Below are 13,667 nucleotides of genomic sequence, written 5' to 3' on the forward strand. Positions count from 1 at the left end.
TAGTGTCTTACACAAACATGGTAAGTAAAATAACGCAACACCATGTTAGGCAGAAATTATCCCCACTTTAGAGATTAGGAAACCGAGGCTCAAAGAGATTAATCAGGCTGCCCAAGGTCACACAGTAAACAGAAGTCAGAATTAAAAACCTCTACGTTCATAACCCACATGCCTGGCTTCTTCATCTTCTGATTCCTAATCACTAGCAACACTGAGAGAGGGACAGGAACCTTTCTGCTCCTTTCTAGTTTTTATAAAATAGATTTTAGTACTTCTAGTTTTTAAAGTATCTGATAGTTGTGGGCTGAATGTGTCTTTCACCATTAATTGGAAGCTTCTGAATATTTTGAAAAATTGATAGGAAACTGTTAGGGGAAAAAAGTCTTCTAAGATGCTTCCCATAAAGGCCCACATTTTCATTCTCCTCATCTACACCCAGGCTCAATCTCTGACCCTAAAATTCTCTTACCTCAAACTCAAGAAGAGCATCAGACTTTTGGGATAGTGCTTATTACATAAATTTTAATTGCTGAATCTTTTTTTGGTAACTTCCAAAGTGAAGCACTTTGTGGACTGAATTCTAATGAAATGGCCTCTTACTGAACTAATTTAAATAACGACCCCCTCTCTGTATCGTTTCAATGCTCTTCAGACACACATTACCAGGCAAAGAGGGCTAGCTAACTTCCATAGGTCTGGCTCAAAGTCCACACCAGAACTGTCTCTAAAGTAAGTATTTCTAGAGTAACTCTCTACAGAAGGAACCCTATGTCCTACAGAACAACGTACAGCTTTATTTTTGTTACATTAATTCCAAAACTACACTAATACTGTTATTTAAAATTCACTGTTGGGTTCTTTCGGGGGATTTTGCACTGCAATCTTAGAGCAACCCCAATCGTATCCACAACAGGCCAAGGGCATCCAGAGAGCCACAGGACTGCGGGAAAGACTGATGTCAGACCCCCGGCCCTCCACTTAACTTGGGAGGAAGGCTCACGTTTTAGGAGAACTGGAAGATGCCTCTGAGAAGGGCGGCAGGCTGGCTTACATCCTCATCATGAAGGGCTGCCAGCAAATGAACAGCGGGCTGGTTTACGTGACTCAGCCTCTGAAAAGAGCCCCGTGGGCTCCTGAGAGGGATAGTTCAGAGGCCAGCATCAAAACCATGCATGTGGGCCTGGCCAGGTGAACTGGTTCAAGTTTCACTGGTTGGTTGGCTTGCTTGTTTTCACTTCTGTTTGCTTACAAACTTAAAAACAAGCTACCTGCACACTGCTGCCACAGAGAATCTCCCACACTGGAGGTCAGCTGCTACATCGGATCGTCAGAAGGCCCTACACGAGCTCCAGGCAGCGTGCTGGGAAGGAGCCGTGTAAATACCCTCCCCCGTCTGCTAAAGTTCGCTCAGCGGCAGGACACCCCTGCGCCCCGACACCCCTGCACCCCGGCATCTTACCATGCAGTTCATGGCAAAGTGGTTGTGCTGGGTCTGGAGCTCCATGGCATGAGGGTGGCTGGTCCCAATCTCAGTGTAGCTGTTCAGAAACAGGCCCTTGTTGTGTGTGATCCAGTCAAACATCTACCGGGATGAAAAAAGACAACCTGGGATCACTCCCGAGAAAGAGAGGCCTGACACAGGCCCAGGAACCGGACCAAACCAAGGAAGGGCGGCGTCCTTCCGCCGACAACCCCTGCTGCACTGGGGCCCAGAAGATGCTAGACAGCTACCAAGTCACAGTTCTGAACCTGCAAGAGCTACAAGACAATCTTACCTAGGGTGCTCCTTAGACAGATGAGGAATTAAGAAGTAGATACATAAGCAGAGGTCATTCAGATCCCCCAGGCTGATTAAAACTCCAATCTTCTGACTCTCTGCTATACCGAACCACATAATTAGCCACACTGCTCTTCAATTAAAGACCCGTTAGGTGAAATTACAAACTTACGGGTCTCTGGATGGGTGTTGCTCTGCTCACAGATTACTGACAGCAATTTCAATGACTAAGAGATTATGCTCTTTAATGCAAGAAGAATTAAAAAAAAAAAAATCCCTGTGCAAACTATAAAATTTACCATAAAAACAAAAAGAAATGGGGAAAACTTTAACAATGACACCCCTCTTAAGAGTCAACAGAGATGCTACCTGGAAAATGATGTTAATTATATTGTTCCCAGGAAAACATTTAAGGGAAAAGAAATGACTGTCAATTAACACTGCTTCTGTGATGCGAACCGGAACCTAGGGGCAGTCACCTGCTTGCTGAGTAACTGAAAGGAAGGTTCTCCAGCGTCTCTGACAAGGCGCTACAGCTGAACCTGGAACAGCCCGGGTTTGAGCTGCACGGGTCTAATTACATGCAGATAAATGAAGTAAATGGAGTATCTACATTCTTCAATAAATGAAGAACCTGTATTTTCACTTTACACATCTTTACGTGTGCCAAAAAGTTGTGTTCAACTAGAGATCATATATGGAATCAAAAGAACTGGGGCTGGGGCCTTGATTCTACCAAACTGTTTCAGCCTCTCATCCCCGGGTGAGTCATTCAGCAACTCCTTTGTTTTAGAGGCAGAGAGCACAGTTTGTGGATTTTCAACTTCGTGAGTGTCAACACCCCAACCCCCGTGCTATGCAAGGGTCACCTTAAACAAATAGAGGTTAGAAGCTTACCAAATAATAATATGGGATAATAGTGCTGGACTGTCACCTTTCAAAAGATCCCTTTATATCAAAGACTTCAATAGGCTTTCTTAACTTTATAAAACATTTTCCTGTCCTTGAAAAGGATTCAGTGAGCTCAGTTCAACACAGATCAATTCACCCACATTCACGGCTTGCAACCCTTTCCTCTAAGTAAGTGTCCTGTTTTCACGTTGCTAAGACATTCAAGAGCTCACTCTGACCTGCTGGTTTGACAGGAAACCGTAACTAATTATTGCCTGTTGTTTCCCAGAAGTTATTATTCTTAATTCATTATTCGCCTTTTATTGTGAAAACAAATTCAATAATTGGTCTGAAGGGTGTTTTTCCGCTGGCTTTTCTGGGTGGAAGAGCAAGTATTACAAAAGTACATGCATCATTACTGCTTTCAATAAGATATTCTATAAAGTTTTCACCCTTTTAATTGAAAATATTCATGTCTATCTTACAGGCAATCTAAACCAAACCATCAGTAATTAACCACTTTAAGTTTCTAGAAGAGGCTCTCATGAGCGATGAGAAACGCTGGAAAGCAGACGGAAGGGAGATCTCCGAACTGACACTGCTGCTCTCTAACCGAGGCCATGTGAGTGGCTCGCCTCTCCCCAGCCCTTTTTTTCCGCCCTTTCTCCCAACCAAACCAGCCTCGGGTGCTCAGACCCAGCGACTCAGGCAGCCTCCCTTCAGGAAGCACTGTAGCACCCCCGCCCCATCCGCTACCTTCTCAGCATCCTGCTCGAACAGCCTCAGCTGAAAGCACTGGTCCAGCTTCAGCTTGCGCACGTGCCACATCTGATGCAGATGCTGCCGCGTCGAGTGCAGCCGGTCCAGCATGGCAGACACCTTGGGTAAGAGGCTCTGCAGGTCTGCGTTGCCTGAGCCCGAGTTCTTTTTGGGAAAGCTCTCGCTGCTCTGAATCCTCTGCAGCAGCTTCTGTCCCTCTAGGTCCAGGTCCTCTATGGGGGCCTTAATCACCTTCTTCTTCAGCTGGGAATGCTCCTCGATCATGTTCCGCGCCCCCTCCAAATCCTGGGGCAACTCCTTCTTGGCGAGGATGTCCTGGAGCTCCTCCAGCCGAGAGAGCATGTGGGTCGCGTTGCTAATGTAGTCTTCAAAAGCAAGTCGGATCTCAATCCATTCTTCGTGGTTGTACTCCAAGCAGCCGTCAAACTCGGGCGTTAGCTGAGAAGGATCAACTACTTTGGTAAGGCCTTCTAAAGAGACCATATTTGTCTTAAGGGGAAAGAAAATCACGTGTGAGAAGATGAACCCGTCATACATGGTCTTACCATAATGCAATTTGTAACACTTAACCACAGATTTTCAAACTTGAAGCAAGTAATCCACTTACAGAAAACATAACATACCTTGTGCTGGCCCCATTAAAACAAATGTAAATGAAAAGAAGCATTAGTACACTCGGTGAAAGACAAATTCATTAGAATAACACACGGCTGTTAGTTGGAAAACCTAAAATAATAGAATCATGAATTTCATGACAGCTAAAGAAAGTCGATTTCTTTCCAAGAATGTGGACATTAACTCACTACATTAGGCACACTGGAACATGAGTGACTTTTTAAAAATTTAGAAAATGCTCAAGGGTTAGCAAGAAAGCTGGCAGACGCCCTTCTCACAAAGTTGGAGAGAGAACAAATGTTCCATTCACTTGCAGAGATCCACAGTGACTCTGAGCAGCACAGATACTTAATTTTTTTTTTTTTTTTTTGATGTGGATCATCTTTAAAGTCTTTGAATTTGCTACAATATTGCTCCTGTTTCATGTTTTGGTTTTCTGGTTTCGAGGCATGTGGGATCTTAGCTCCTCAACCAGAGATCGAACCCGCACCCCCTGCGTTGGAAGGCGAAGCCTCAACCACGGCACCACCAGGGAAGTCCCTGAGCAGCACACAAGTTGCACATCAATCACCTACCTAACAATCTAACACTCACAAGGCTCAGGTCAACTACAGCCTGGGTGATAAACCTTCATCTCACCCTAACAGAATGTGACTCGGAGTTAATATTACGTATGATGCCTCACGGAAAACATACGGAGGGGGAGTTAGTGAAGACAAAGGAAAAGAGAAAAAAAAAAAAAAATGTGGCCCAGAGCCAAAAAATAAATCAGAGAAAGGCTTATGTAACCCCACCTCTGCTACCTCTAGTCTTAGAGAAACCTACAGCTGCGTCTGTGCTGTTTGGCATAACAAATGGCAAAAAGAGGCAGAGCTAGAAAGGGGGGCGGCTCCTGGCCCAGCACTTTAGCCTGAAATGTGACCACGGGTTCACTGCTGTCTCATCTGCCCAGAGTTTAAAAACGTCCATGGAGCAATCACTTCATGGACAGAAGCAGGTGATAACGTAGAGAGAAGGTTAACAGAAAAACTAGGGGAGGAAACTTTAAAGGCCCAGAGGGAGATAGCACAGCGAGATTAGCAAACACCTACAGACCTTACACCAACAAACTGCTATGTCTGCTTAAAATGTGTATCATCAAATACAGCACATTTTACATTCTGTGTCAAGAAAAGAACCGATATCTGACAAACTGTCCTCCAAACTCACTTCGTCTGGTGTGTAAGATAAAGGCTTACTGGTTTCACCTTTCACCTCAAATTCAAAAACTACATGCAGATTTCAGGTTGAAAATCAGTACCAAGGATCCAAATTTTAAAATGCAATTCATGTATGCATGAAAAGACTCTGAAAGGTGTAACATGTAACATCAAGCTTAAGAATTAATATTGTGTGATATGTTTAATACTAGTATTGTTGTTAACCTTAAAATACATGAATACATTCACTATAACCTAATGTTTGGGCAAAGCGGCTAGATGAACCATCTAGTCAACTAAAAATTAGCATTTATAATTAGGAAATATTTAAATTTTATTACACAATATGGCATGAATCAAGTTTCCAGCTGGCCAGAGTACCTTCTCCCCATAATACTCTCATGAAACCCACTGCATCAGAGCTTTGTCAGAAGCCTGGGAGCCTAAGGAGAGGAGGTTCCAGGGGAAGGAGAGTCAGGCAGCAGGTTGAGGGCTGTTTTACACACTGAAAGACAGCGACCTTGTGTGCTAACTGGACCCAGGGCTCTGCCTGGGGTTTAAAGAATCGCTCCCTTTTTGTAAATGAGAGACCTGACGTATCAAATACAGAGCAGATGGTTCGCTCCAACATTAATTAAGGACGCGATAAAAAAGTCAGTCTCTCCCACACATCTCCTCAGGAACTCTGAGGCTGGGCATTTCTCCCTATTATTCCCTTATTTCCACAGCTGGGGTTAACAGTGAGGCCTCAGAAGCCACCTAAAGCCACTTGCGCTCAACAGTAAAGCTATTTTATCCCATCAAGTGAAAGGAAACAGGATTCTAAGACACACAGGTTACACCCCAGCAACCCCACCAACCCAGGGACAAGAGGCCTGGAACCTTACCCCCAAAGAGGATAAGGTGACAAACCAACCCGTCTTATTTAACATAATGACTAACTTTACACGTCACTTGTAACTAAGATAGGCAGCTTTTGCTGGATACACGGTTCTGAAACATCTATAAGCAGCCTGCAATGACGACAGAAAAGCTTTTAATAAACCACACCTACTGGTTGAGTTGGTCTGGCTACACGGGGAAGTTACCTCAAATTCAAATTTAGAACTGCCAAAATTAGTCCTCTGTTTCTGCCAAAAGTTGTCTGGCTTGATTATCAGCGCGACATGGATGCAGCAGGGGAAGGACTCTTGTAAGATCTTCAGCAGCGGCTTGATGGAGTCCCACTTGGACCCACGCATGTCCACAATCACCGTGAACCCTCGCTTGCAGACTTCTTCACTGGAGAGAAAGAAAAGGCAAGTTGACACCATGCCAGGGCTCACCCCTGTGTCTGGTCGGAGGCCGGCTTGGCGAGGAGGGCTCTGCCTCCATCAGCCTGCTGCGGGCAGGGCGGGTCCCTCCACCCACTGCCTGGCCGTCCCGCACTGGTACCCAGGGAGCTGCTGGATGCAGAATCCTTACCAAGAGAGCGTGGCTCTTAGCCGTGTTTCTCGCCCTCCCTGGTGCCTTACCAGAACAGACTAACTGTACCCGCAGAGGGTTCAGCCTCAAAAATGTTCAAGTCTTTATGCTGTGTCCATGGCTTTTGCATCTTGTCTTCTCTTTAGGAGAAAAGCAGTGATCACCCTGCCCATCTCTCTGGCCTTGTGTGCGTTAACTGTTCACACACGCTGCCGAGTAAGGGTGAAGGGCCACTAAACAAGGACAGAGCTAAACAGGGAGGGAACCCTGACAGCACACGCAGAGCCGGGCGCATTAGTCACCTGGGCTCCAGGACTGCGAGGAGCTGGGACCACTCACATCAGCGTGCGCGAGCTTCTGAATGTCCCAGTTTATTCCCTTTAACCTGCCTGGGACCCTGAGCTTCCTTGCAGCTTCTCAGGCATGGGTCACCAGCCCCGGGGGCCCCCCCCATCTGGCAGGGTCTGGGGTACACTTATTTTCATGGGATTACTGTGTCTTATTTGTCTTTGTCAGCCGGTTGCACTAAGAGTGCACAGGCCACAGAAAACACGGTTGCCTCTTAGCAACAAGTCAAGGCAGTGCTAGGAGTCACTGTATTCTTCTCTCCAAGTTCAAGCTGTTAAACAAAAGAGCCGGTTTCTCTTAAGAATGTCCTCGATGAAGAGATAAAAATTATGAACCCTATTAAATCTCAACCTCTGAGGACACAAGAAATGTATATAAAACATATCTGCAATAAACAAAAAAACAAGGGCTTCCCTGGTGGCTCAATGGTTAAGAATCCGCCTGCCAATGCAGGAGACACAGGTTCAAATCCTGGTCGAGGAAGATCCCACATGCCGCAGAGCAACCAACCCATGCGCCACAACTACTGAGCCTGTCGAGCCTGCATTCTAGAGCCCATGCTGCACAATAAGAGACACCACTGCTATGAGAAGCCCGTGCACCAAAATCAGAGAGTAGCCCTGGCTTGCCACAACTAGAGAAAAGCCCTCAAAACAATGAAGACCCAGCACAGCCATAAATAAATAAATAAAATCATAAGTTAAAAAAAAAAAGAAAAAACAAAACTCAAAGTGTCCATATACATGGGTTAAAACTCCATAGTCTCCCCCTCACACCATATACAAAAATAAACTCAAAACAGTTTAAAGAATTTTAAGACATGACATCATAAAACTCCTGAAAGAGAAAACAGGCAAAACATTCTCTGACATAAACTGCAGCAGTATTTTCTTAGATCAATCTCCCAAGGAAAAAGAAACAAAAGCAAACTAAACAAACGAGACCTAAACCAACCTAAAAGCTTTTGCACAGCAAAGAAAACCATCAACAAACCAAAAAGACAACCTACAGAATGGGAGACAATATTTACAAATGATGTGACTGACAGAGGTTCATATCTAAAATATACAAACAGCTCATATAACTCAGTGTCAAAAAAACAAACAAGCTAATAAAAAAAAGGGCAGAAGACCTAGACAGACATCTCTCCAAAGATGACATACAGACGGCGGCCAACAGGCAGATGAAAAAATGCTCAACGCTGCTCACTATTGGAGAAACGCAATCAAAACTACAATGAGGCAGCAGCACCTCATACCAGTCAGCATGGCCGTCATCAGAAAGTCTACCAACAAATGCTGGAGAGGCTGTGGAGCAAAGGGAGCCCTCCCACACTGCTGATGGGAATGCTGGTGCAGCCACTGTGGAAAAGAGTACAGAGGTACCTCAAAAACTAAAAAGACAGTTACCATATGATCCGGCAATCCCACTCCAGGACAAACATACAGAGAAAAAGGAAAACTCTAATTCAAAAATTAGGGGTGCACCCCAATGTTCGTAACAGCACAATGAACAACAGCCAAGACATGGGGACAACCAGGTGAGAGTCAACGGAGAACTGGCTTCTAAAGGTGTGATATACATATTTATACACACAACGGAATATTACTCGACCATAAAAAACAAAGAAATATTGCCATTTGCAACGACACTGATGAACCTAAAAGTGAAGTGAAGTCAGTCAGTAAGTGAAGTAAGCCAGATAAAGACAACTTCATACGGTGCCAATTACATGTGGAATCTAAAAAATCATACAAATGAATCTCTATACAAAACAGAAACAGAATCACAGACATAGAAAACAAACTCACGGTCACCGAAGGAAAAAGGGAGACGGGGAGGGATCAATCAGGAGACTGGGACTAACAGATACAAACTGCCGTACATAAAACAGACGAGCTACACAGGTTTACTGCACAGCACAGGGGACTACACTCGGTGTCTTGTGATAACCCACGATGGAAACAACCTGAAAAACAAATGTACGTATAGCTGAACAATCCTGCTGTACAACTGAAACTAACACAAATATCCTAAGTCAACTCTACTGAAAAATTTTAATTAAACATTTTTTTAAATAAAGTGAGCCCACTGTAGACAACCGAAAAAAAAAGAAGCACGATCTCAACTAAATTTAAGTCAATCTCACGCTCCCTTGCATGAGCTCTTCCGCCTTCTTGCCCTCCCCACTCCCACACACACCATTCTTTTCCTCATCTGGACTCTCACTGTTAGAATAACTCACACTCCAGGTTCCTGCGACAATCACAGCAGTGCAAGGGGCCCATCACCGAAACATGCCCAGAAAGTCTGAGGAGATAGAACCTGGACACGTGATAGCTCACAGTCCTAGGAACACAAACAGACTTATCCGGCGGCCCCCGGCTTATCACTCCAGCGTGGGACGCAGTGAGGAGTGATCTGATTCGCTTCTGTATGACTGTGAACTTAAAGAGAGGTCACCCTTGACTCCTCAGGCAATCGCTTTTCCTGTCTCAAGCAGATACCAGGCCAGGATCCGGGGAGTGTCTCAGCCTCCTTCAAAAATCCTTAGAGGCAGCTGGCACTCCCAGAAATGTCTCCCGAAATCTCCCAAGTCACCGAAATGAAGCGGCCTGGCCTCCCTCGGGCACTAATGGGGTCTGCTATCCTGCAGGAGTCCATTCAGTAGGAGCTTCTGGGCTCCAGAGGTCCTCGGGGCTAGACCAGCCTGAGCGGGAGGATGTCCACATCTGCTGCCCAGCGGGGACCGAGGCTCCAGACCCTCAGGTCCTGCTGCTGCATCCCAGAGATGCGCCCCAGAAACGGTCAAACCACAGCACTGGGTTCGACAGTTGTTATCAGGTGCTGTTTAGGGCCTGGGCTTCATCGGTCTTCCCCTCATTGAGGTCAATTCTCTGGCAACCTGTCTTTCTGTTCACAGAGCGCTATGCAGTGTGTACATAAAACTACAAAGCCACTCCACTTGACAGGGGCTTAGAAGGAATCCTGAGTAACTCCAGGCTTAACAAAAGGAATGAGCTGGAGACAGACACAAGCGAAAGATGTCCTGAGCTTGTACAGTTTACGGAAGGCTTAACTAGTCACCTGCCTCTGCGATCCAACTCACAAGTTCCCACCGGGGACTTCCAAGGAACTCGAGCAGCAGACCAGCCAGGCTGGGAGTGCCCAAGCTTCCCACCCGTCCGTCTTTACAAGTTGAAAGTGAGACATTGTGAAGAAAGCAGTGACCTGCAAACACCCCCAAAGCCCGTTCTAACTTCTGAGCATCCAGTGAACAACTACGGCTGCTACACAAGGGCTCTGGGCCATGTCTCTACCTCCAAAACACTGCTCATTCGAAATTGAGACTTATTAACCAGGTATTTTATAGCAGTTTTACCTAAAAGCTTCATTTTAGCTGTGAGATTAAAAAAAATGTAGATAAAACTTAAGTCCTTTTTCAATGCAGGTCTCTAGAAAAGAGAAAGTCTTCTTTTTTCATTTCCTAGATGAAGAAGGTATCTTATACGAATGTTCATGAATGAATCAACTCAGAGTTTCACATGACTTCACTGATGACCAAAGAGCAATTTATCCATTCAGCTGCTATGTATATGTGTGCTTGCATGCATGTATACTCAGTTGTGTTCCACTCTTGGTGAGCCCATGGACTGTAGTCCACCAGGCTCCTCTGCCCGTGGAATTTCCCAGGCAAGAATATTGGAGCAGGGTGCCATTTCCTCCTCCAGGGGATCTTCCCGACCCAGGGATTGAACCCATGTCTCCTGCATCTCCTGCATTTGGTAAGTGGACTCTTTACCACTGAGCCACTTGGGAAACCTTAGCTACTATAAATCATTCTAGAGAAGACAAAACATTCTAGTTAGTATAATTCATGTGTTAAGAGCAATAAACAACTTAGACATATACCAAGATTAATGTGACTTCATCTCTGTGCAGGAGTCCCACGTACACCAGCAAGAAATTCCACTCTGACTTCTCTCCTACTCATTTCAAGGAAAAGTGTCCTTGCAAATTAATCATATGAAAGTCAGTCTATTACTCTAATTGTTTTGTTTCTTTAGAAAGGGAGAGGGGAAAGGCAGGTGTCCCAAATAACAATACTCAAAACCAGGCACCGCTGCTCAGATCACACTGATGTTTAACTTCAAGGCCGTTCTAGTGGAAAGACAATCAGGAAGCCACGCAGAAAAAAAAGAGACAAGAAGATCTGGCTCTAGAACACATGGCAAGAAGGAAATGATTTGAGAGAATAGCATTGAAACATGTATATTATCATACGTGAAATAGATCGCCAGTCCAGGTTTGATGCATGAGACAGGGTGCTCTGGGCTGGTGCACTGGGGTGACCCAGAGGGATGGGATGGGGAGGGAGGTGGGAGGGGGGTTCAGGATGGGGACACATGTACACCCATGGAGGATTCATGTCAATGTATGGCAAAAACCACTACAATAATGTAAAGTAATTAGCCTCCAATTAAAAAAAAAAGGGGGGGGGGAAACTACTGAAGGAAAGCTGAAAGGCAAATATGAAAAACAGACATTACCATACTACAGCTGAGGCAGCAACCATAGGCAGACACCATCCCAGGCCCGCATGTAAATAATCCTACTCAATACGATGATCTAAGAAGCACAGATTACTATCACAAAGATCAGAAAATTCATAAATATAAGTAACCAGGCCAGCCGTCTGACCCTGCCCACACGCTTTCCTGGATAGCACTCTCTCCACGCCTGGGAATGCGTGGTCCTGTGACTGTGTGGCCAAGGTGTAGCCAGAGGCTCCTTCATATTGCAGAAAATGTGGGATGGTGGTGGACTGAGATAGGAGTCCCACAGGGACCCCCCCTCCACTGTCCAGGACTGTTTATATCACCCTGAAACTAACAACAAACTATCAGACTCAGAAATTAAGAATAAGCGAGTCTGTAGGTAGGTCCCACCAAATTCTCACACCCTGAACCTTCTGATGATGATCGCTGATCCCTTTGTTTGGCTTAAGCCGGAGTGCTCCCACCTCTGCAGGCCCCCTGGGGGCAGCGTGGCTCTTTTCCAGTCACTGGAGGACCGGAGTGGGCCTGGAGAGGAATCTCTTTGTTGCCACTGCCATTTGGACCACTATGAAATCTTCCTCCATTATCACTTGATAAATGCATCATCTCTCTTCCCTGCTCATTAAATGAACCAAGAACAAGAAAATGGCATTTCCTATCGTCCAGAATTGTAAATACAAAGGCAAATCCAGGAAATGAAGTGAACTAACTGTGTTCAGTGGTTCTAGGGTCACATCAGAGAGAAACAAGAAGATGCTGGAGATGTACTATATTTTGTGGGGAAAGCAGACAAGATGGGCAGAAAGTGATCATTGTTGGAGCCCGAGGACAGGCACGGGGGCACCTGCTTCTCTCCAGTGCTGATTACGCAATTCCCAGGACAAAGTTTTGTGTCTCTGTTTAAAGTGGGTCATCAGATGATCGACAATATATGTGTATCAATTTTTCTATGGCATCAATGAAAGAAAAGGCAATTTTTTAATATTTACAGTCAACACAGATTTCAAGACCAAACAGCAAGTTGCCAAAGTTATATCCAGAATTCCAACAATGTAACTGCTTTTAAAGCATCACCTGGATGGAATTCACCTTGTTCATTTAAACTCCACCACAAGCGTCATTTAGGGGGGCAGGGATTCCTTTCTTCTTCTGCACTGCCCTCTGTACCGCGCTCTTTGTCACCATTAGCACAGCACGTGGCACACAGTGAGAGCTCAGTAAGAGGTGGCCACAAACTATGCTGTATTTATAAGTGACAGAGCAGTAAATAACTTCTAAGACTCTTTCCAATTCTATGATTTCAACAGTTCAAGGAAACACCAGAGTAAGACAAAGGGGGAAACTTTTCCCACATTTTTAACCCGATTAAGGGGCCCATTCATGTGTCATCCATGACGTGTGATAGCTTTCCCACAAAGGACACCCAAGAATGTGAAGAAAAACCCAGGAACTCCCTCCGGAGGTCAGACCGTCCAGACCAAAGCTGACTTGCCACAGCCATGCTGAGGAGGGGGTCAGCAGAGGACAGGGCTGTCTCCCAGGCTGGTGTCACCCTAAAGGGGTTAGGGGCGGTCACCAGCCCCCTGCGGTGGACATCTGTTAACATCTGCCTGCACCCCGAGGATCCACGAAGCAGTCTCGGATCAGGGCCCCCACCGTCTCTGTGCCACTGCTGCCTCGGGCACCACACCCTCACGTCCCAGCCCGGGGGGGCACCCCACCCCACCCCACCTCCCGAGGAACTCAGCCCTTCCCGCCCAGCACCCAGGAGGGAAAGTGTCACAGGAGGGAAACAGGGAGCAAGAATGTGATTCCATCGCGGCAGCGCCTTGCTGGGACCCGTGTTACAGGGGCCTGTTTTCCCGGGAGGGGCCAGATGGATGGCGAGCGGCCAGGCCCTCCGCACTCACCTGGGGATACAGGCCAGGTAGGAGATGAGCCTCCGGAGGTCCTCCTGCCGTATTCTGTCATGGTTGCTGCGGGCCGGGAAGGTGAGGATGGGACCCCCGCGCTTGTCTCTGCCACCTGCAAACA

The 13,667-nt window shown here is 46.0% G+C and overlaps 1 protein-coding gene across 6 annotated transcripts in view; it reads right to left on the reverse strand.

Annotated features, from left to right (window-relative positions):
• The window catches only part of TRIO (trio Rho guanine nucleotide exchange factor), a 363,545-nt gene that overhangs the window by 207,868 nt on the left and 142,010 nt on the right, over positions 1-13,667 (reverse strand). For all 6 annotated transcript variants that reach the window (XM_059878913.1, XM_059878914.1, XM_024981340.2 and 3 more), the window contains 4 exons: positions 13,544-13,658; positions 6,351-6,543; positions 3,425-3,937; positions 1,460-1,582 (listed from right to left, as the gene is read on the reverse strand). In XM_059878913.1, coding sequence (XP_059734896.1) covers positions 1,460-1,582; positions 3,425-3,937; positions 6,351-6,543; positions 13,544-13,658 — 944 coding nt within the window. The remainder of the gene's footprint in view (positions 1-1,459; positions 1,583-3,424; positions 3,938-6,350; positions 6,544-13,543; positions 13,659-13,667) is intronic.

The sequence above is a fragment of the Bos taurus genome, chromosome 20, assembly GCF_002263795.3.
Source record: "Bos taurus isolate L1 Dominette 01449 registration number 42190680 breed Hereford chromosome 20, ARS-UCD2.0, whole genome shotgun sequence".
Taxonomy (NCBI): Eukaryota; Metazoa; Chordata; class Mammalia; order Artiodactyla; family Bovidae; genus Bos; species Bos taurus.